Source organism: Triturus cristatus, chromosome 2_2, assembly GCF_964204655.1.
Source record: "Triturus cristatus chromosome 2_2, aTriCri1.1, whole genome shotgun sequence".
Lineage (NCBI taxonomy): Eukaryota > Metazoa > Chordata > Amphibia > Caudata > Salamandridae > Triturus > Triturus cristatus.
This window is the reverse complement of record NC_140582.1, coordinates 968,973,187-968,993,616: the sequence shown is the minus strand read 5'-3', so window position 1 is coordinate 968,993,616 and position 20,430 is coordinate 968,973,187. Positions and strand designations below refer to the sequence as shown.

The 20,430-nt window shown below is 42.3% G+C and overlaps 1 protein-coding gene across 1 annotated transcript in view; it reads left to right on the top strand.

The window, feature by feature from the left end:
• Positions 1 to 20,430, top strand: part of CC2D2A (coiled-coil and C2 domain containing 2A) — a 415,347-nt gene that overhangs the window by 269,592 nt on the left and 125,325 nt on the right. The window contains exons 25-28 of the mRNA XM_085642396.1: positions 5,996 to 6,105; positions 9,726 to 9,822; positions 17,455 to 17,553; positions 20,015 to 20,191. Coding sequence (XP_085498522.1) covers positions 5,996 to 6,105; positions 9,726 to 9,822; positions 17,455 to 17,553; positions 20,015 to 20,191 — 483 coding nt within the window. The remainder of the gene's footprint in view (positions 1 to 5,995; positions 6,106 to 9,725; positions 9,823 to 17,454; positions 17,554 to 20,014; positions 20,192 to 20,430) is intronic.

Sequence of the window (20,430 nt, the reverse complement as noted above, 5' to 3'; positions counted from 1 at the left end):
GGACATTCCCTGGAGGACTGTGGGGAACTTGATGCCCCCATCATGGCCCAAGATATGAAACCTGCATAACGGGTGTAGCGGCCAGTAAATCTCCCAGGACAGATGGTCTCCTGGCTGAATTTTACAATACCTACACAGTTTCCTTGTCATCAAACTTAACTAAGCTATACGAGGCAGCAGTGTAGGCCGGATGTCTTCCTGCCACCTTTTGCGAGACCTTTCTATTCACTTTGCCGAAACCTGGGAAGGACCTCGCAGACCCTGCCTTATTCTACCCCATTGCTATACTAAACATTAATTACAAAATCTTTAGCACGATCCAAGCCAATTGTATTCAACAAGTCACCACGATGGGTTTGTCCCAGGTTGGAACACCTCTTTGAACATCTGGCATTTCTACAGAATTATGGAGGCCATCGAAAGGAGAGACCCAAGCCCTAGTGTTGCATTTGCAATTCTATTCTGTGCACTGTGTTACTTTGGGGTCTGGCGTGAGACTGTGCTGTTGAAGCTGGCGTGCTAGTCATTTTGGGGAACAACTACATAAACCATATACAGTTCAACTGTTCAGCATTAACAAGGTTCATCACTTTCTCTATCAATTGCACCAAGGGGGATTTTATTGATGTTTTTACTGCTTTTTCTACATTTTTAAGAATTCTGTTCTTTGGACAGTGCCACTTGGGTTCTGGCGGGAGACTTGCCAGTTAGAGCGAGCTGCTGGTACCATTTTTCCACAAAGTTGATGCCCTAGTCTGTTTGGGGAACGACTACTTAAACCATATGACAGCGCGACCCTTCAGCGGGCATGCTGTTGGCATGCCATAGGTGCGCCTGAGGCAAGCCCGTCTGAGCCTGTCCACGCCAGGACTGCACCATGCTTGAGTGGTAATTTCCCTCCATTAAAATATTCGAGGGAAGAGTTGCGGCTTCTAAACCCTTTGGGTAAGAAAAATGGTTGCAATACCTTTCATTTTAGTAAAAGCAAATGTTCACAATGCAGCAACTGTGAATTCAGTCGTAGGTTAGGAAAATGATATAGCTCCAATGTTATTACTAGCTTGCTATGCTGTTTTTTGGTGAATGCATCACACATAAATATGAGTTTTTATAATTTTTAGAGACTCATTCCCCCAGCTGGTATTTGTAACTGAAACCTGGGCAGATGCAGCTTCTGATCTGGACTTTGTTGAGGCACTCCCATGGGGTTATGCTTCTAGCAGGCTTGATCGTGCAGGTAAACGTGGTGAGGTATCGCAATGATTATCATAAATCGCTGAAAGAAAGCTGTGAACCCGCAGTATTAACAGAGTGTGAAGCTCTTCTTCTTAAAAATAAACTAACAGAACAGCAAAGGTTTAATGGCTTGCTAGTCTACAGGCCCCCGGCCCCAAATCAAATTTTAGATGATATAATTAATTTAGCTGGAAATGGCATTCTCTATCCAAATTTTACAATTTTAGGAGATTTTAATTTTCACCTAGAGGACCAAGGAAATAATGATTCTATTTTGAAACTCTAAATTGTTTTAATATGAGTCAGGTGGTAAATACCGTAACCCATCAAGTAGGCCATATCCTGGATGGCATTTTCACAAACTCTGCAAAGATCAAAGTGGAAGGAGTGGTACTGATCATTTGGTCGGATCACAATGCTGTCCATTTTTCAATAGTGCTGTCTGCCTCCAAGCCTATAGTCAACAGTAACGGGAAAAGGACTAGGTGCCTGGCTTAGAATAAGATAGACAGTATCAGACCACAGGAGGTAGCCCATAAACCACAGAGAGACTGGGGCGGTACATGATATCTAACAACAATGTCTCAATGTGGGATTCATTGGAAAGACAAGTTATGTCAAAGCGAACCATACAATAGAGTACTTATTAGAGGAATGAATCCACATAGGGAAGACACAGGGAGACCGAGGATGTAGGGAAATATATATTTTAAGAATGTTCAACACATGATGGACATATTACGTCATATGTACATATCATACGGGTGAGAAGCACTGCGTGACAATTAGTGGAAATGTAACCAACAAAATACTGTGCACAAGTGCTCGTGGAATTTGTGACCGCGCAAGTGACACATAAAGTGGTATGTACAGCGGTGAAAAAGGCGCAACAGAAAAAACAATGGTACATAAATCTGGCGGAGTTAGGGCATTCACACAATTAATGTGAGAGTTTTCAAGGAACAGTAAAGCAAATGCCCATGGACAAAGGGGCGCCAAAAGGAACGCTGTTGAAGTCGACGGCGTTTCGGCCTGTAACACTCTAGGCCATCATCAGGACTGGTTACACATACTTGGGGCAGTGTTGCAAGAAACCGGGAGAAAGATTCACCCAGCGGGGCACGGCCAGAAGGAAAAGTGGGAGGTCCGTGAACGCTTAAGCTGGGAGGGGGAGAGAGAAAAGTTAAGAAAACGCCAGGTCCAGAAAAGGACTGGAGACAGGGGAAAGGGGCGGCACTTACTTTGTAAAGGGCGGGGGACCCAGTCAAATGGAGTGCTGGAGAAAAGGGAAACAAGGGGTTATGATCCTGGCCAGGTGTAAACAGAAGGGGAGAGGTGCTAAGAGTGGGGAGGGTACTTACGTATAGTTGGCGAGTGAATCACTGGAGGGGGGTCCGTGGCGTGTTGGCGGCCGGCGTGAATCGGGCAGTGAATGAGATGTGAGAAGCCCGGAGGGGAGGATTAGAAGCAACGCGTCCGAGTCACGTGATGAGTCTGCCAACTGGTCCCCCTCCAAATCAGTCTTTTTGCAGTAAATTAGCAACATTTTTTAAAGGTAAAGTGGAGGCTGTATACAGTCTTTTTGATTCTGTTTCGTCACAGGAATGGGAGGAGGAGTGTACCTTTTTGACTGTCAATAAAGCTGAACTCTGTAATTTTCCCCCTTTTAACATTGTCAGGAGCCCCTTCAGATCCCTGTCCACCTACGATCTTACATGAGGCAGCTCACATCATGACCTTCTATGACCTTGTGCAATATTGTCTTTAAGACGGGACACTGGAAGCGAATGGTGAATGTAAGAAAGCATCTGTCCGTCCACTTTAAAAAAAGGCCCTTATATATTCCCCTTGTTAGAGAATAATTACAGACCCATATCTTAGTTATCTTTCCCTGCTAAGATTATAGAAAAACATCTCTAACTTTTGGTAGACCATTTTGAGAACAACAAAATTTTGAATGCGCACAGTTTGGTTTCAGGCCTAACCATAGCACTTAGACTACATTGATAGCAGTCTAAGAAGAAATAATATCTGTCATGGACAAGGCGGGGAAGGCTGTGGTGATACTTTTGGATCTCTCCGTGGGCTTTGATACGGTAAGTCACGCTGTACTTCAAAACGACTGGCAGACATCAGGATCACTGCATTAGCCTTGAATCTCCTGGTTTCTTTTTTGTAAGGTCATAAACAATGTGTAGCCCTTGGAAAGTTTAAGTCAAATTCTTTTGCCTTGCCTTGCTGGGTTCCCCTGGGGTCATCTCTCAGCCCAACGCTTCTTAATATTTATATGGCTCCATTAGACAAGCTTATCCATTCTTTCAGCTTCACCACAGTAGCATACGTTGATGATATGCAAATTGGGGTGTCAATTTCCATCAATGTGATGGAGGTGGCTGATCGATTTATTAGATGTATGCAAGCAGTTTATAGTTGGAGGAGCAGAAATTGTTTAATACTGAATTCCCAAAACACTGAAGTTCTTACTTTTGGGAAGGAGGCTGATTTTTGGGTTCAAGCATGGTGCTCCCAGTCTCCTGGTTCCCTTCATATGCTAGTCTCCAAAGTAAGGAACTTGGGCATCATTTTGATGCAGAGCTATCCTTTAAGGCTTAGATAAATAAGCTATCCTCATCTTGTTTTTTATCATTAAAGCATTGAAGAAGTGTTACCTTTTATTTCCGCTGACCTGTAGAAAACAGTAGTCATCTCCCTAGTTTTATCAAGGCTCAATTACTGTAATGCATTATATATTGGCATCAAATAGAAATCATTAAAAAAGCTGCAGATGCTACAAAACACTGCCTGTCACCGGCTCAAAAAATCCCGAAGTTCAAGTCAGTAGCTGATGCTTTGGTGAAGCTTCATTGGCTCCCGTTGAGGAAGAGGGTTGCTTTTAAAGCTTTATGTCTGGCACATAAGGGACTACATGTCTAAGGCCCAGAGTATCTCAGAAGTAAGTTCACTTGGTACTCTCCAATGAGACCTCTATTATCTGCCACACTAAGGTCAGTGACTGTACCTAGGATCAAGTTAAGCGGCTTGTGGCAGATGCAGTTTTGTTCATTCTACACGCGTTCTTTGAAACAGCCTGCCCCAGCAGCTAAAAAACCAGGCACATTTTTGCTGTTTCTGGAAGCATTCAAAACATGGCTTTTTACTCTTTCCATGCAGTGAGGTAGCGTTTACTATTCTTTTCCAATGGCTCTGTGACTGGACATTTAATTATGCTACCACCAAGACACTCTTTGGCAATTGCATACTTTAGAAGATTGAAAATCAAATCAAATCATTTGACACCCTAGGCTGCGATTACATGTTTTGCACATTATGAAAGTTGGACTGTGGTGCACAAATTGTTAGGCTAATCTGCCTACTTTACATGGGCCAAGTAGTCTGGGTACACCAAGGGGGGGGCAACTCTCTGAGGCTATATCCATTGGCAGAGGCATGAGGCGTGGTTGCCCACTTTCCCCTTCCTATGTGCACTAGCGATGGAGCCAATGGCATTCTGCACCAGGCAGGATGGCAGAGAGTGGGGAATGCCTGTCCCAGATGGAATCCATGCAATTTTGTTATATGTAGATGACATCCTATACTACCCTAAAGACTTATCCCATAATCACTTGCCCCATAGCGGGCCTCCTGGTGGAGTTTGGCTGAGTGTCAGGACTTCAGGTGAGCTGGAACAAAATTCAGCATATTTCCACTGGCTCCTGACACAGTGCAGATGGACCTGAATCTGGTCTGCTAGTAAGCCCACCTCTTTCCGATACCTGGGTATTTGTATGTACCACACCACCCAAGATCTCTTGGATGGAAATCTGACAGCAGGAGTAGTGTCACTCCACTGCAGGTAACCGTTTTGCGGTCCCTCCCTCTATCAGTGATGGGCTGTATCTCTGTTTCCAAGATGGTGATGCTCCCCCACCTTCTGTACTATTTTGAAAACCTCCCCTTGTTCTCCCCTGGATATTCTTACGGGATTTGCATCAAACCCTACTGGGGGCCTAATATCGCACAGCTCTCACAAACGAGTGTCCCTCCTGAAGTTGCAACTTCCACCTGACCAAGGAGGCCTTGTGGTCCCCAATGGCCCAGTTACAATGGCTATCGTATTGGTAGGCAGACCACTTCCTCAAAGAAACATGTACAGCTGGCCCTCTGCTCACTCACTCCCTCCCTCAGTAATGCTGGCTCACCCCACCATGGAGTCATTCACTCCTTATTACGACGTAGAGCCACCCACATGTACATACCGGAGTTCCACCCTTCCTCCTCCGCCTCCCACCCCAGCATCCTTCAGGCTTACCAGCTCTATCTCTTACAACACACAGCTTGAACACCCCACAGACCAGCACCGCAAGGTCACCCTTACCCGCAAGGCCATCCTTACCCTCAACGGAAATATACAATATCTGTCCCTTGGGGATACGCTCTGATCTTGGAACGGTGTTCAGCGGGTGGGTGGGCTAGTATTATCCGGAGAAAATTTGTTTTCTTTGTGCTCAAACCATGGTCCCATTGTATTTTGATTATCATGTTACGATCTCACATGGTTTACTTTATGAAAAATCGATTAAAACCTTTTTTTTTAAAGAAAGTGGCGAGGGAGAGTTTCCAGTCGGTAATCTTGTTGAGCTGGTTAGTTTCAAATCGGTCTCCATGGTATGGAAATATTTCAAAAGCCATATACTTTACACTGAGTGCAACAACTGCTTCATTATTTTGAATCGATGTTTTGTTGTTGTTTTGCTTTCAGGTTTTAGTCCGTCCTTTTGTGGAAGTTTTATTCCAGCGAACGGTGTGCCAGACAACAACTGCGGAGGGACCAAACCCTAACTGGAATGAGGAACTTGAGTTACCTTTTAGGTACATGTAAAACAAATTCAATGATTTCTTGTGTCATACTTTCTTTTCTTATTTTGCTTTAGATATTTAATAGATAACCACTTCTATTGTTTTAATACTTTGGGTAATGCTGAACATTACTATAAACATCAACATCAGGAAGCCTCCCGATGAGTGGGATTCCTTTAAGACAGCCATCAGGGGGCGTTGCATATCAGGGATGGTGGGAACGCGGAAGACCTTGCTATAGGCCATACGGAGGGCGGATCAGCGCCTCAGGGAACGTGAGCAGGAAAGACCGCAGAGCTCTGATAAGCAGGGGGAACTTTTAGAGGTTAGAGAAAATGTGGTGGTGCAGGTGGAATGCCTTCGCTGTTTTGATTACAGGGAATATATAACCCGAGCTCATATGGAGAGGGATAAGTCGGGAGCACTAATAGCTTGGTTGGCTAACCCAGCCAGGAGAGAATCGAACATACTGGCGGTTAGAGAGCCGAACGGAGAGGCCAGATATGACCAGCAAGGCATCAATAACCTGTTCCTAGATTACTATACTGATTTATACAAAAGTAGATCAACCCAAGTGGGGGAGGGCATATATGAGTTCATAGACAACGTAGACCTACCAGTCTGAGCTGGGAAACAAACGGAGGCCCTGGGGCGGGACATAGAAATTGGAGAAGTCAAGGGAGCTATTAAAAATATGCCACGGAACAAAATGCCGGGGACAGATGGCCTACCTGTTGAATTTTACCTAACATTCATAGACTTACTGGCCTCAGACTCGTAAAGCTGTACAATGATGCAAAACAGGAGGGGCACCTTCCTGTCTCGACCAGAGAGGTAATCCTAGTACCGCTGCTTAAACCGGAGAAACCGCCCTGGGATAGAACAGCATACCGCCCGCTCTCTATGCTTAACCTAGACTACTAGATCCTGAGTCTAGTGCTGGCAACTCATCTGCTTCCACACACGACAACCCTAATACATAGTGACCAATCAGGGTTTATACCCACCAGAAACACAGCCCTTAATTTTAGGCGCCTCTTGCATGTACTAGAAGCAGACTCGTATAGGAAGGAAGATGGTCTTTTCAGTGGATATAGAAAAGGCATTTGATAGCCTGGAATGGCCTTATTTATTCCACGTGATGAGGAAAGCTGGCTTGGGAGACAGCCCTCCTGTATTCCAATTTAACTGCCAGAGTTAAGACAGGTGGGCTCATATCGGGCTCTTGCAATGTAGGATGGGGAATGCGACAGGGTTATCCGCTCTCCCCTCTTTTGTTTGCCCTGGCGATAGAGCCGTTCGCAGTTAGGGCCAGAACGGGGCAACACTATCAAGGCCTCAATGTCTTTGGACAAATACACCACATTGCACTCTACGCAGTTGATCTGCTGATGTTTTTGGCAGACTCGGGGGAGGTGCTCCGGGGTGCGAAAGAATTACTGCAAGCATTGAGAGTAGCAGTGGGGCTGAAGGTGAACTGGGCAAAGTCTTGTTTATTTCCCACAAAAGCGGGTAGGATAGGCCCACAAGAGACGGAGGGAGTGAGCTGGGAAGATAGGAACCTGACGTACCTAGGTACCCAAATATACCACACAGGGAGACATTCTAAAGGGTAACATATGGAGAGCCCTTAGAAATACAAAAGATAATCTTGAATTTTGGGTCTCTTTGCAGCTGTAGGTGGCCGGCTGGGTAGCCCTGCTTAAGATGGTGACTCTGCCGAGATTGCTTTTAATATTTTGAGACCCTGCCGGTCTGGATACCAGCAAGGTACTTTACCCAGCTAAAATCAATGGTTTCTGGGTTTCTGTGGGGGAATGGCAGGTGAAAAGTGGCACTTTGTGTGCCCATGCGCCCGAGAGCAGAAGGAGGACTGGCCGTGCCAGACTTCGAGGCCTACTACATATCAGCACAGCTACAATGGCTCACAAAGGTGGTGGCAAGCTGCATTAGAGTGATGGACGAGGTGAGGTAGGTCCCAGTGATATTAAAAGTATTATCCCAAATTGTATTGAAGCTTCCCATTAGATCCTTAGCTCTTCCCCCTGGAGTTACGCACAGCCGACTATGCTGGAATAGGTGCTTGAGGCGAGCTAAAATGAGATGCCCTTATGCTCCGGAGATTCCGTTACTCATGTGTGAGGCCCTGCCACATGGGGGCAACTGACCAAGATTAACGTCTTGGGCTGAGCAAGGACTGGCGACTATAGGAAGCCTATAGGAGGAAGGAGCTTTGATCCCACTTAATGATCTGCAAGATCGATATGATATACCCAGGGGGAACTTCCTGTTGTATTCCTCCCTCACCGCGGCTATAGGAAAGTATTAGAGAGAGGGTCTCACTGAACCGCGGACGTCACTAGGATGCCAATATATGGTAATGGGGGCAGGTACCATCAAGGCGGTCATGTGCTTATACAGGCGTACAACGCGAGAAACATTGCAGCCCTTAACGAAATTGAGGTTGAAGTGGGAGGCAGACCTCGACGAGGCTATTCCAGAGAAAACTTGGGGGGAGCTAGTGGAGAGGGCTTGGAAGAGCACCAGGAATGCCAGATTCCAACTAGTGCATTTCTATGTACTACACAGGGCATATCTTACCCCAGAGAAGATTAATAAATATTTTGAGTCCCAAACAGCAGCTTGTCCGCGATGCAATAGGGAAGGAGCGGATTTTAAACATATGTTCTGGGCCTGCCCGCACCTGGGTAGTTTCTGGAAAGAGGTAACAATGCTGTTGGCGGATATTTCTTACAGAGAAGTCGAAGCGTCTCAGGGGTACTGCCTATTGCATTGGTTTCCGCACACATCTAAAAATTAAATCACATGTAAATTTATAGATATGGGCTTAGTACTATCAAAGAGAGATATAACTATGCACTGGAAAGCAAAACAAGGACCGAACGTAGCCAGGTGGAAGAAAGAACTCATTAGGTGGGCAGAATATGAACGAACAATCAGGATGCAAATAGTTAAACGAACAGGACGCAAGAAGGCACTGGAAGCAGCAAGAGCCCGGGAAACCTTGGTAGTGGTACTCCGAATCCCAGATGAGGCCGAAGAAGAGGAAGTGAGGGAGGAACCTCCGACAGAGTTGGTTTAAGCACTATGTAGCCCCGCCTGACCTATAGCCCTAGAGAGTCTGATAGCAACCCCAACACACCACCACTCTCATTGACTGAGAGCTTCTACAGTGCGCTCTTAGCCAATGATGAAAGAACGACTGAAGTAAAAGATTGTCACAAAAGAGTGGCTTCTACAGAAGTGACACACCTGGGGGGAAGGCAAGGAGGGGGTTAGTTGGGGGGAGGGAGTTTGACTTAGAGATTAAAGTTAGCCATAGCAATCCAGGAAATATCACAAATAACGCCTGTTCTTTTGTTTGCTGAAGGCGGAGGGAAGGTTAATGGGAACAAAGAGACTTACTTCCCTTTTATATTGTAAGGCTGTTGCGATGTGAATATCATGATCCAGCTAAACACTTTCCTGAATGCTAGTAACTATGATGCATCGTTGATTTCTGGAACCTTTTGTAAAACCCCAATAAAGTTTGTTTAAAAACAAACAAAAAATGAAGCCTTCCGATCAGTAATCATTACAATTCTTTGAACTCTTGTTTGCTTCACCCTCAGAGCTCCAGATGGTGACTACAGTACAGCCAGCTTGCAGTCTGTGAAGGATGACGTGTTCATCAATGTCTTCGATGAAGTAGTCTATGATATCCTGGAGGTTAGTCAGTAATTTGAGGGTCATGTAAACTCACTTTGTGTAACTTTTGTTACACAAACGAGATCCATAGATAGCTGGAAAGCAATGCATGTGTTTAATGGAAAGCATTATCGTAAGTGTCTTTTTAAAGCATATTGATGTATATCTCACCTGTCTAGTAAGGTGGCAAGTATCAAACAAAATCACAATTCAAAGAGAAAAGTACTAACAAGTCTCGAGCCAGTCTCAATAAAGATAACAAGTATTATAGGTGCAACAGCACTTCTGACTGGGCCAATGACAAGTCTTGTGCTGCTCTAAATGCTGTATGCTCTTATTGCAAAAAGAAGGGTCACTTTGTAAATGCTTGCAGGATCAAAGCTTAAAAAAAAGCGTTAGTGAGGTTTCTAATGGAAACATGTCTGACCAGCATGATTTCGAGTGTGGGCAAATTGTAGTCCAAGTTGGTGGTGATGGACCACTTGATTTCATTCTTGTAGAAGGCTACAAGACAAAAGTGTTTGATTCAGGGGCAAAGATTACCATTGTCTCAAGTAAATTCTTTGATGACAATTTGAGTGGGAAAGTTAAATTAATAAAACCTGACATTCGTCCCACTGCCTAAGGCGGAGATCCCATTGAATTAAGAGGGTATTTTGATTGGTTGATAGAATATGAGGGCCGTTCCACTGCTGGGAAGGTTTATGTCTCCAGGAAAGGTGATGGCATCATCAGCTGGTGGCACCAAAAAGATCTAGGTGTCATGTTAGACCCCAATAATACTCCTCCCATCATTGTCAAAGAGAGGAAAACCATTGAGTCTGTTGATGATGATTCTTTGCAAACTCTTCTGATAAGTGAATATCCACAGGTATTTGGAGATAAGTTAGGCTGTCTTAAGGGTTCCTGCCACAAGATTAAGCTATCTCCAGGTTCAGTTCCAGTATCCAGTAAGGTGCGTGATGTCCCATTTACTGTTAAAGAGGACCTGCTTAAAGAATTGAACAAACTCAAGTCCCAGGGTATCATTGAGGAGGTAGAAGGGACATCATGGCTAGCTCCGGTAGTGGCCGCCAGGAAGGCTGACTGATCCCTGAGACTGTGTGTTGATCTCAGACAACTCAATAAGTGTGTACTTGTGGACAGGTATCCTCTTCCAAACATATCTGAGTTGTTGAGCATGGTGGGTGGTGCAAAGATATTCAGTACCATCGATCTGACATCAGCGTACCACCACATTTTGCTTGATGAGTCTTCCAGAGATTTGACTGCTTTTGTCACGCCGTTTGGAACATTTAGATTCATAAGACTCCCGTTTGGATTAGTTTCTGCCGCTTCGGTTTTTCAACGTGTCATGGAAAAGGTTTAAGTTAACATTCCTGGGGTCTGTGTGTACCAGGATGACATTTTGGTATATGGTTCAGGCATGGCAGAACATGGTAAGAGAGTTAGGCAAGTGCTGGACAGGCTTACTCCCACAATTTAACTATTAAACGAGAGAATTGTAAATTTGGCCTTAGTAAAATTGATTATTTGGGATATACCATAAGTGCTGATGGTGTCATTCCTAAAGCTGATCTTGTGAACACCATCAAAGACCTCATAGCTCCCTCTTCCAAAGAAGAGCTCATGCGTTTTCTGGGGATGGCCGAATACTACAACAAGTTCATTAGGAATTTTGCTGAGGTCACCTTCAACATGAGAAATCTACTTAAAAAGGGAGAAACATTTGTTTGGGATGAGCTGTGTGAGAAAGAACTGAATGACATAAAGCTCAGATTACAGAATGCACCAAATCTCAGGAATTTTGATCCCACCAAGTGCTCCATTATTTCAACCAATGCAAGTTTAAAAGGAATTGGTGCAGTCCTGTATCAAGGGGGTACCTTCCCTGACAACACCATCATGTTTATTTCAAGGTGTTTGAAAGGTGCTGAATGTCGATATTTGGTCATTGAACGCAAAGCTCTTGCGGTATACTTGGCTATTAAGAAATTTAAAAAGTTCTTGTGGGGCACTTCTTTTGTTGTGAGAACCGATCACAAACCTCTTTGTGAGGTATTGACTAACAAGGGCATTGACTCCATATCTCCTAGAATCTCAAAGTGGGTTGTTGGTTTACAGGGGTTTGACTTTATTGTCAAGCATGTTCCTGGTTCTGATAATATTGTTGCTGATACCCTTTCGAGGTTAGTTCCTGCTAACCAATCCTATATACCTGACACAAATTGTGATCCATTATTTGGTCATCCTCATGATTTTGTTTGTGGGGTAGATTATGGAGTAATTTCTCATGAGCGGTGGTTGGATGCTTGCAAGAATGATACAATCATTCAGGATGTCTCAAAACTTATTTGTGATGGTTGGCATTATAAAGAACAAGGTGGGGTTTCTGTGAAAGATTTTTGGTTGGTTAAGGACCAAGTCTCCTGTTGTGAAGGATTATTGCTGAGAGGTCACAGGCTAGTTCCTCCAGCATCCTTAAGGAAAGAAATATTAGATCTAGCACATGAGGCACATTTGGGCATTTCCAAAACTAAAGAGAGGGTCCGCTCCAGTTATTGGTGGCCAGGACTTGACACCCAGATTGAACATCTAGTTAGGGAATGTGTTCAGTGCTCTCTTAGCGAAAAGAGTTTGAAGACTTAGGACACAACCCATGGAGAAAATAACTTGTCCCTGTGGTCCCTGGAAGGATATAGCTCTTGACATCTTAGGGCCCATTCATGGGGATGGTTCCGACACCTTTATTGTTGTTGTCATGGATTTATTTTCTTTTTTCTTTTTAAATTTGTATTATTCCACAACGACAATAACAGCCATAATGCGAGAAAGAATCAAAAAAACAAAAGGAAGTTATTTCATGAATTCATATGATCAAAAAAAGCCCCCCAAATAAACATTCCCATTTGCCGTTTCATTACCCTCTTTACAGAATACAGACTATTTTCTAAATGAAATAAATTATACATTTTAGCACGCCAATGCTCAAACGCGGGGGGTTTGGGTTGAAGCCAATTAGAGGCAATACACAATCGAGCGACAGTCATCGCAATGAAAATCCAAAAACTGTGTTTATACAGAGGGTACCCCTTTTCTACGTCTTGCCCAATTCCTATTAGCATTAAGGCAGGGGTAATATTAGTAATGGTTCCGGTAATCGTGGTCAAAATTTTTTCAATATCAGTCAAATACTTAAACAATTGTACACAGTTGAAAAATATATGAAGACTATCCGCATTATCCACCCCACAACGAAAACTTTTCCCGTCATTCCTACCCCCCCACTTGAGCATGCGTGCCTGAGTATAATACAAATTAAAGATCGTTTTAAAGAATTGTGCTTTCAGGTTGGGGGATAAGAGAGTTTCCCTAGATCTGACAATAGCCCGCTCTATTGAAATATTGCATTCTCCCAATATAGTAGACCATTGGGCATTATGCTTCTCCAAATCATCCATTCTAAAAGAAAAGAACAGTTTGTAAAGCCCACCTATTTTCTCCTGCCGTCTAATAGCCTCTATAAGTGGATTTGATGTCAATATCAGATTTTTACGACAAAGAAAATCACAAATTTGGAGAAATTTTAAAAATTGGGAATTAGACAAGTTATATTGTCTCGCTAAGTCTTCATACGTAGGAAACAATCCCCTAGTTTGATAAAAATCGTCCAGCTGTGAAATACCTTGTTTCCTCCAACCCAATGCAACACTATCCCAAAAAATAAGAGGGAGGATCTTTGAAGCATTCATGGGTGTATAGTAGGCTAACCCTGTCAAGGAGCTTAGCTTACGTATTTTCTGCCAAACTTTAAAAGCAGCTGCCAGTACTTTGAACCTGGTTCTTTTGAAGTAACTACCATCGATTTCTTTAAATAAAGATTGTCTAGCCTCAGGCCATAGTAGCAGATAGAATATCGAGGGAGCCTCTGCTCTATTACTAGCATCCTCACCAGTCAGTAATAGCCGCATCTTCAAAAGAAAGCAAACATAATAATAAAACGTGAAGTCTGGTATAGCCCAGCCTCATCTCTCAATAGGTAACGTCATAAATCTGGTAGCTCGCCTAGGTTTACCGGGGGCCCAAAGAAATTTTGCACAAAGCGATTGTAACTGTAAGAGTTGGGCCGGCGACACTTCCAGAGGAATGGATCTAAAAAGATATAGCACCTTTGGTAAAATATTCATTTTTATAATATTACCTCTGCCTACTAATGTAAGGTGAAGTCGACCCCATCTCTCTAGTGAGTCCCTGGTACTACATACTATGGCCAACCAGTTATCTTCAACCAATTCTGACGTCAAAGTTCTAATTTTAATGCCCAAATATGTAACTTCCTTTACCACTCTAGCGTCTCGCAATACGATATTATCTGTACATAAAATTTGTGTTTTGGTGACGTTGAGTTTATAGCCAGATACCTGACCAAATTTAATAGCGATACGCTCAATCTCTGTAATTGAGGTAGATGGGTCAACCGACGTCACAGCTATGTCATCCGCATAAGCAAATACGGCGTGTGGAATATCTTATACCACAAAAGGCTTGATCAGAAAGTTATTACCCAGCATTTCCATGAGCGGATTTATATATAAAGCGAACAACAGCGGTGAACAAGGGCATCCTTGCCTCGTTCCTCTTGTGATTCTCACTTTATCTGATGTCAAGCCCCACTACAGGAAAGTCTCCTTTTCTCTTGTTTCGGGGAAGGGACCCTGATACTTTCTTAGAACCATCATGGGTGAACAAGATTCTTTCTAACAAGTGGCAAATTTTAGATTCTACCTCGTGGCAAGAGAAAGAAGATTTGAGATGTTCAAAGAGTAAGGAAAACTATGACATACGACACGCTGTTAAGTTAACAAAGGTTAAGGTGGGTGATCTTGTTCGGATCAAAAGGCCTGGGTTTTGCGTCTCTGGATCTAAATTTTCAAAGCCTAGAAGGGTTACAAGAGTTTTTGACAATACTATAAGAACATCTGATCACAGGGTGTGGAATCTGGGTCATGTTGCTCCATGCAATGCAAACAATGCTTCAAGTTCCTCTCGTAACATCTCAGAGAGAAAAGATGTTCCTGAAGCTATTATAAGGCCCAACAGGGTTTCACGCATTCCCTCATATTTGAATGATTATGTCACATGATGGTCTATTTATTTGATTGAATATATTATAGTTTCTTTTCTCCTTACGTTTTAATGTGTTTCGCTTTTGTATTGTGTAAAGGAGGGAGATATGTTGTAAAGGCTTTCTCCTTTTCTTTTAGATATACCATTACATCTCACTGTGGGATGTTTAGTGTTCTAGAATGTCAGTGACTAAGCTAGCTGTAAGAATGTTGAAGTCAGTGTGGTGATGAGCTTGCTGACGGTTGAGTGGATGAGCTGTTGAACCTTCAACTGAGAAAAAACCTCTTTGAGTCTACATCTCAAGCTTCTGCATCTTTCTTCATCGCAAGAGGTTACTTTTTAACAGATGGGCATCAGGCAAAGAGCGTCTAAATGATTGACCTCATGCCCTTTACCAATTGTAGATATTTCTGAGCTTGAAATTAAAGTGAGGGCACTGTGGATAAGATGTAACCCTATGCACATGCACCCGCTCTTCAAAGAACCAATACCTGCCGAGGACAGGATAGAGGTCAGGTATAAATTAACATGTTAAACCATAGAAACTTTAAAGGGTGTACCCTCTTTTTCTTACCACTGTACATCCATATGTAACCTGATGCAGAGAGAAACAGTAAGCCTATTCCTCAAGTTTAGCTGGGTCCTTGTTGCTGCCTGCATTGTGATGTCCTTGAAGGCAAGCCAACCTCAGTGGGTTAATGCACATACTAAAGAGATTTGTGTTTACCGTATTGTTCACAAGGAGAAAGGTCACTGGGTTAATGTGCCTACTGCTAGGATCTGTGTGTAATCTGTATACCAGCAAATGGGAACAGCAGTTCTTCATCAGTAAGGTCTTATGGTTAAACTTGTAACTGAAAAAATGAAACATCTATTCCACACAAAGCACCCATAACAGCTGGCCTTCCTAATCCCTGGTCCTACTACCTACCCAACACACCCTAGGGGGCCTCAGTCGTTGTCTTGTATGGGGAGCATTGCCTTAAACATGTGGGGTCAGTTCCAAAAATCATTGCCTCATTCAAACAAAGGAGAGCACATCTTTGCTGGCTCTCTTGCCTTATTGTAAGAAGAGGTAGTTCTGGCAAAGCATGTATTTTCACCATGTTCAGTAATAAGACACACACTCACCGTTCTTAGATCTGTTTTTAATTGACATAGTGGATTGACACATAAAAGGGTACAAGAAATCTCTGGAACAGAAGAAAGTAAGTTCATAACACTCCAATAGGTGACCGGTGATTTGACTCATAAAAGGGTCCAGGTAATATCTGGAATAGAAGGAAAGTTCCATCAAAAATCCAGCAGGTGACCAATACTGATCTTGATTTGCTGAAGATGTAAATTGGAGAATCAATTATTCTGCAATGATTTTATTGCATTGGCACCTGTCGCACATGCATTAAAAAAATTAATATCACTTGTGATGTCATCCAAGCGATATGAGCTCCATCCTACAGTAGCCAAAGGTTTGATTGGGTTCTGCCTCAACTTGGCACTAAAGCTCTTGGAAATAGTGATTTATTTTTGCAGGAAATCTTGGGAGCTGTAGTTTCAAAGTATCAGGTAATCACATAATCTGGAAAGTTGAAAAAAACGGATTCCATCAGGCATGAACAGTGCATATCAGGAGATGTGCTTTCTAGCTGCATGGTAGCCAGCATCACAGCATCATGCACACGTTGGTTCCAGGGATTCCAGGAGACCAAAACACTGCTCATGTAAAAACTATCACTTTTGTTCTAGTCTTTAACAGTTCAGAGAAGCACTGCCTTTGACTTTACAGTACGGAGCTGGCAAGCATTAGTGTCCTCTATTGGCCTAGACAACATATTACAACACACACAGCAAGCCCAGGGTTTTGACTTTTCTCAAATATTTCAATCCATCATTTTCCACTTTTGTCCTTGTTCATTTGTCCTCATAAGTTGGGGTATAGACAGATGCGTGCCCCGAAGAAGCCACAGGGGCCAAAGCTGCTCCTCACCAACAACCCCAAAGCACATCTGGAATGCTTGCCTTCTAGTTAAAAATGAACTAACATTTATAAGTGGATTGCTCCGTTTGGGGCCTATACATGACTATGGTTGCTATACTTCTGTAGTGAGAAGAAAGTCTTAAAAACTAAGGAAATAAATATTACAGAGAGAAGGTTGTCATGGCTAAGACTTGCTGAAATCTTTCCATGTGTTACTTGTATCTGCTATCACCAAAGGTTTGAAAGTTTGAATAGATCTCCTGCAGCCAAGCTGATGTTTTTAGTTTCCTAGCTCAGTATGGCAACTGGGGTTTCTTTTATGTGTTGCTAAATTTGATTAATGTCTTGTCATAGGTGGCTGACACCCAATATATGGATTAGTGATGAACCCATGAGACCCAGTGAGAGTTATCAATTAGTACTTAATAGCATGGCACCCACATGATGATCTCCATGCATGGTATCTACATTATGTGACTAAATGTCTTAAAATTATCTGAATATCTTTATAAGTATTATTAACTGATTCTTTTCCAATAATTTCCAAGGACGACCGTGAAAGAGGAAGTGCAATACATACACGTGTCGAAAGACACTGGCTGGGATCTATCAGAATACCATTCACAACCATCTACTTTCAAGCTAGGGTAAGTAACACTTCTAAGAGTAAGAACCGCTAATTGTATGTAACGGTTACATTGGATAAATAATTGAAGATATTTTTTAATCCAGTGCATAAACCTTGACAAAGAGGTGCAGTGCTAGTGGCTCCCAGCATAGGCTTAATCTTTTACTGTTCCACAGTTTTATCATTTTTACTTCGGCTACTTTTTATTTGTTTTTTAATAAAGTTTGGTTCATAGGCCCCACTGATTCAGTAATGCATTTAAATTCAATAGTAATTCTCACATTTATCATTTTCTAGCCTATGCTCAATATTGGACTCCTCTCAGCTACTCTGCCTTGTGTTGGTTCGTTTTGTTTCTTTGTGGAACATTCTTCCCTGAAAGAGGGCACCTCCTACTTTGGTGCAGTACTCTCAAGCTTTCTGTAACAGTGCGTTCAGATTCACCTCCCATTCTGTTACCGATGTGCGTGTTTGTTCAAGCATATACAGGTGTGTAGGTCACGAGTCACTTAGGCCATGGCATTATCCTCTGGATTCTTGCATTCCCATTTGTACTGATTTAAGCTAAAGTGGGGAACATGACAAGACTAAGTTAGCATCTCACAGGCAGACTACATACTTCCATTTTCTATTGCGATTCAAGGTATCAAGAACAGAAACTGAATCTACTGGCAGTGTTTTCACTATTTTGATGCAAAGGCTGAACCATTAATTCTTCAGACTTACTAGGTACTCTGGGCACATATCCTGAGAGCTGTGCATTTGCACGAGGAGAAAAGAAATACATTTCCTTGACTGGCCCGATAAAACAGCAAGATTCATATCCAGCTTCCTAAAAAGTCAGAAAATGATTATATTCCTAATCTGGGCTAGGTCCACTTCATTGTTGTGATAAGAATGAGTTTGCCTTTCTATGAAGCGTTGCTATTGCTCTAGTTAGTTGGCCATGGGATCTAAGCATTCCTCTTGTCAATCACATACTATTTTAAGGGAGGTCTTGCTTTAAGAGTCTCAGGTACCAGGAAGATCAACTTTGATTCTTAGTGTCCATGAATGCAGGCTCCTTCCTAGCCTAGAATTGATGTTCTTACTACCTTATTTCAGTGCTCACATTGTTGTCAGGTGAAACAAGACATACCAGGTTCATAGTATCATAACACATCAGCACTGACACAAATTCTTAAAACATCTGTTTTAAGATCCAGAGTATACAAGGTGTCAGTAACTAACCAGGTCTGGCCACACTCAAATCATTCTCTCGAGTGAGGCTGCCATGCTTGGTTTGCGCCGGAAGAAGACACACCATATTGTAAGTGCTGAAAGAATTTGCACACTGACAAAATCCTGAAGACGGGTTCAGTGAGAACTAGAGAATCTGACAAGGTGATTGCCAATGGTATTAGCTCAAACACACCCAGATCCACTCAATCGAAGGTGCAATCCGTGTGTCTCCTTATCCCATAAGAAATTTTGAAAGTGTTTTTGAAGCACAGCACATTAAAGAGCACAAATTTGCCAGTTGTACCAAAGGATAACACAATTTGATACTTAATCTCCAAAAGAGAATATTTTGAAACGAATAAACAAGTACAATGCTATCTGAATGTTTTTGGCTATAGCACATATAGAGGGCTTTGACTCTGTCCTTGTTGGTTGATTCTTTTTTCCAAAGAGATTAGTGTTCCTCGTGAGCCTAACAGAGGGGTGAGGCCATTATGATCATATAACCAAAATACTGGTTAGACCATATTAAACCCAGGAATTAGTCGCTTGACTCCATTTTACTTTCTTAAGAAGTAGTACTCCAACAGTCAATAGTTTACTTTTTTTTTTCAGCCCACCCTGAATTTCATACTTCATAGTGCTGGTTTGTTGATCATATGAACTACTAGTATCAGTCTGTTGTCAAAGCTAGAATAACATTAAGATCTTTTTTTTTAAAATGTATTTTGCTGAACAGTCCAAATTGTAATTCGCTACTTTTTAAATGTACCTATTTAATATTTCTAAAGGGAAGCTTTCTGCTTGGTTTGCTGCTAAAAAGTGATTAAAGGGTGATGTAAGAAGCCCCTTTATTCTACCTGTGCTGAGGGTTCTGGTGTGTCACCACTCTCCAACATTTTCCATACTCTCGCTGACATTCAATAGCATCTCTTCCCGCATGTTATTTAATGCATAAACAGCAGGCACTCCAATTCTATAGGTATGCACTTCTGGATTTAATAGTTTAATATAGAACATATATATATATATATATATGTATATAAATATATATATTTATATATGTGTGTATAAGTACATATGTATAAATACATAGATATATATATCCTCTGTTTAGTATGCTGTGTTTATGCCCAATAAATTTTGTGTAACATTTTTTTCAATACAGAAGGCAAAGGATAGTTTGACAGCTCTACTGAGTAATGTGACACTTTTTTTAATTGTACTGAAGATTTTCACAAATGTGTATTATTCCTTAGATTGATGGCACCTTCCGGATCGAGACTCCACCAGTTCTTCTTGGCTACAGCAAAGAACGGCACATGGGCAGTGATGGCGGCTATGATACCGTCCAGAGTCTAAGCGAAGGTTCATATCTAACCCTGTTTGTCACCATTGAGCCTCCACTTGTTCCAGGAGAATCTGTCCGAGAAAAGGTACATTTTTGGGCTGCATGCATCCATTGTGTTTTGAGTTTGCGAACATTCACCTTTTTATTTTTTTCCTCTATAGTTTTACAAAAGGGGATGAGTAAAGTTCAGTTTTCTGAGATAAGAGAAAGGTTATTTGTGTTAGTGTTTTTCTATTAAAAAAAAAAAAACTTTTGTTGAACAAGGGTACCTTTTTCAAAATGAGTCATCCTGTTATCTACAAATTTGGAACTAAGCATTTGGAT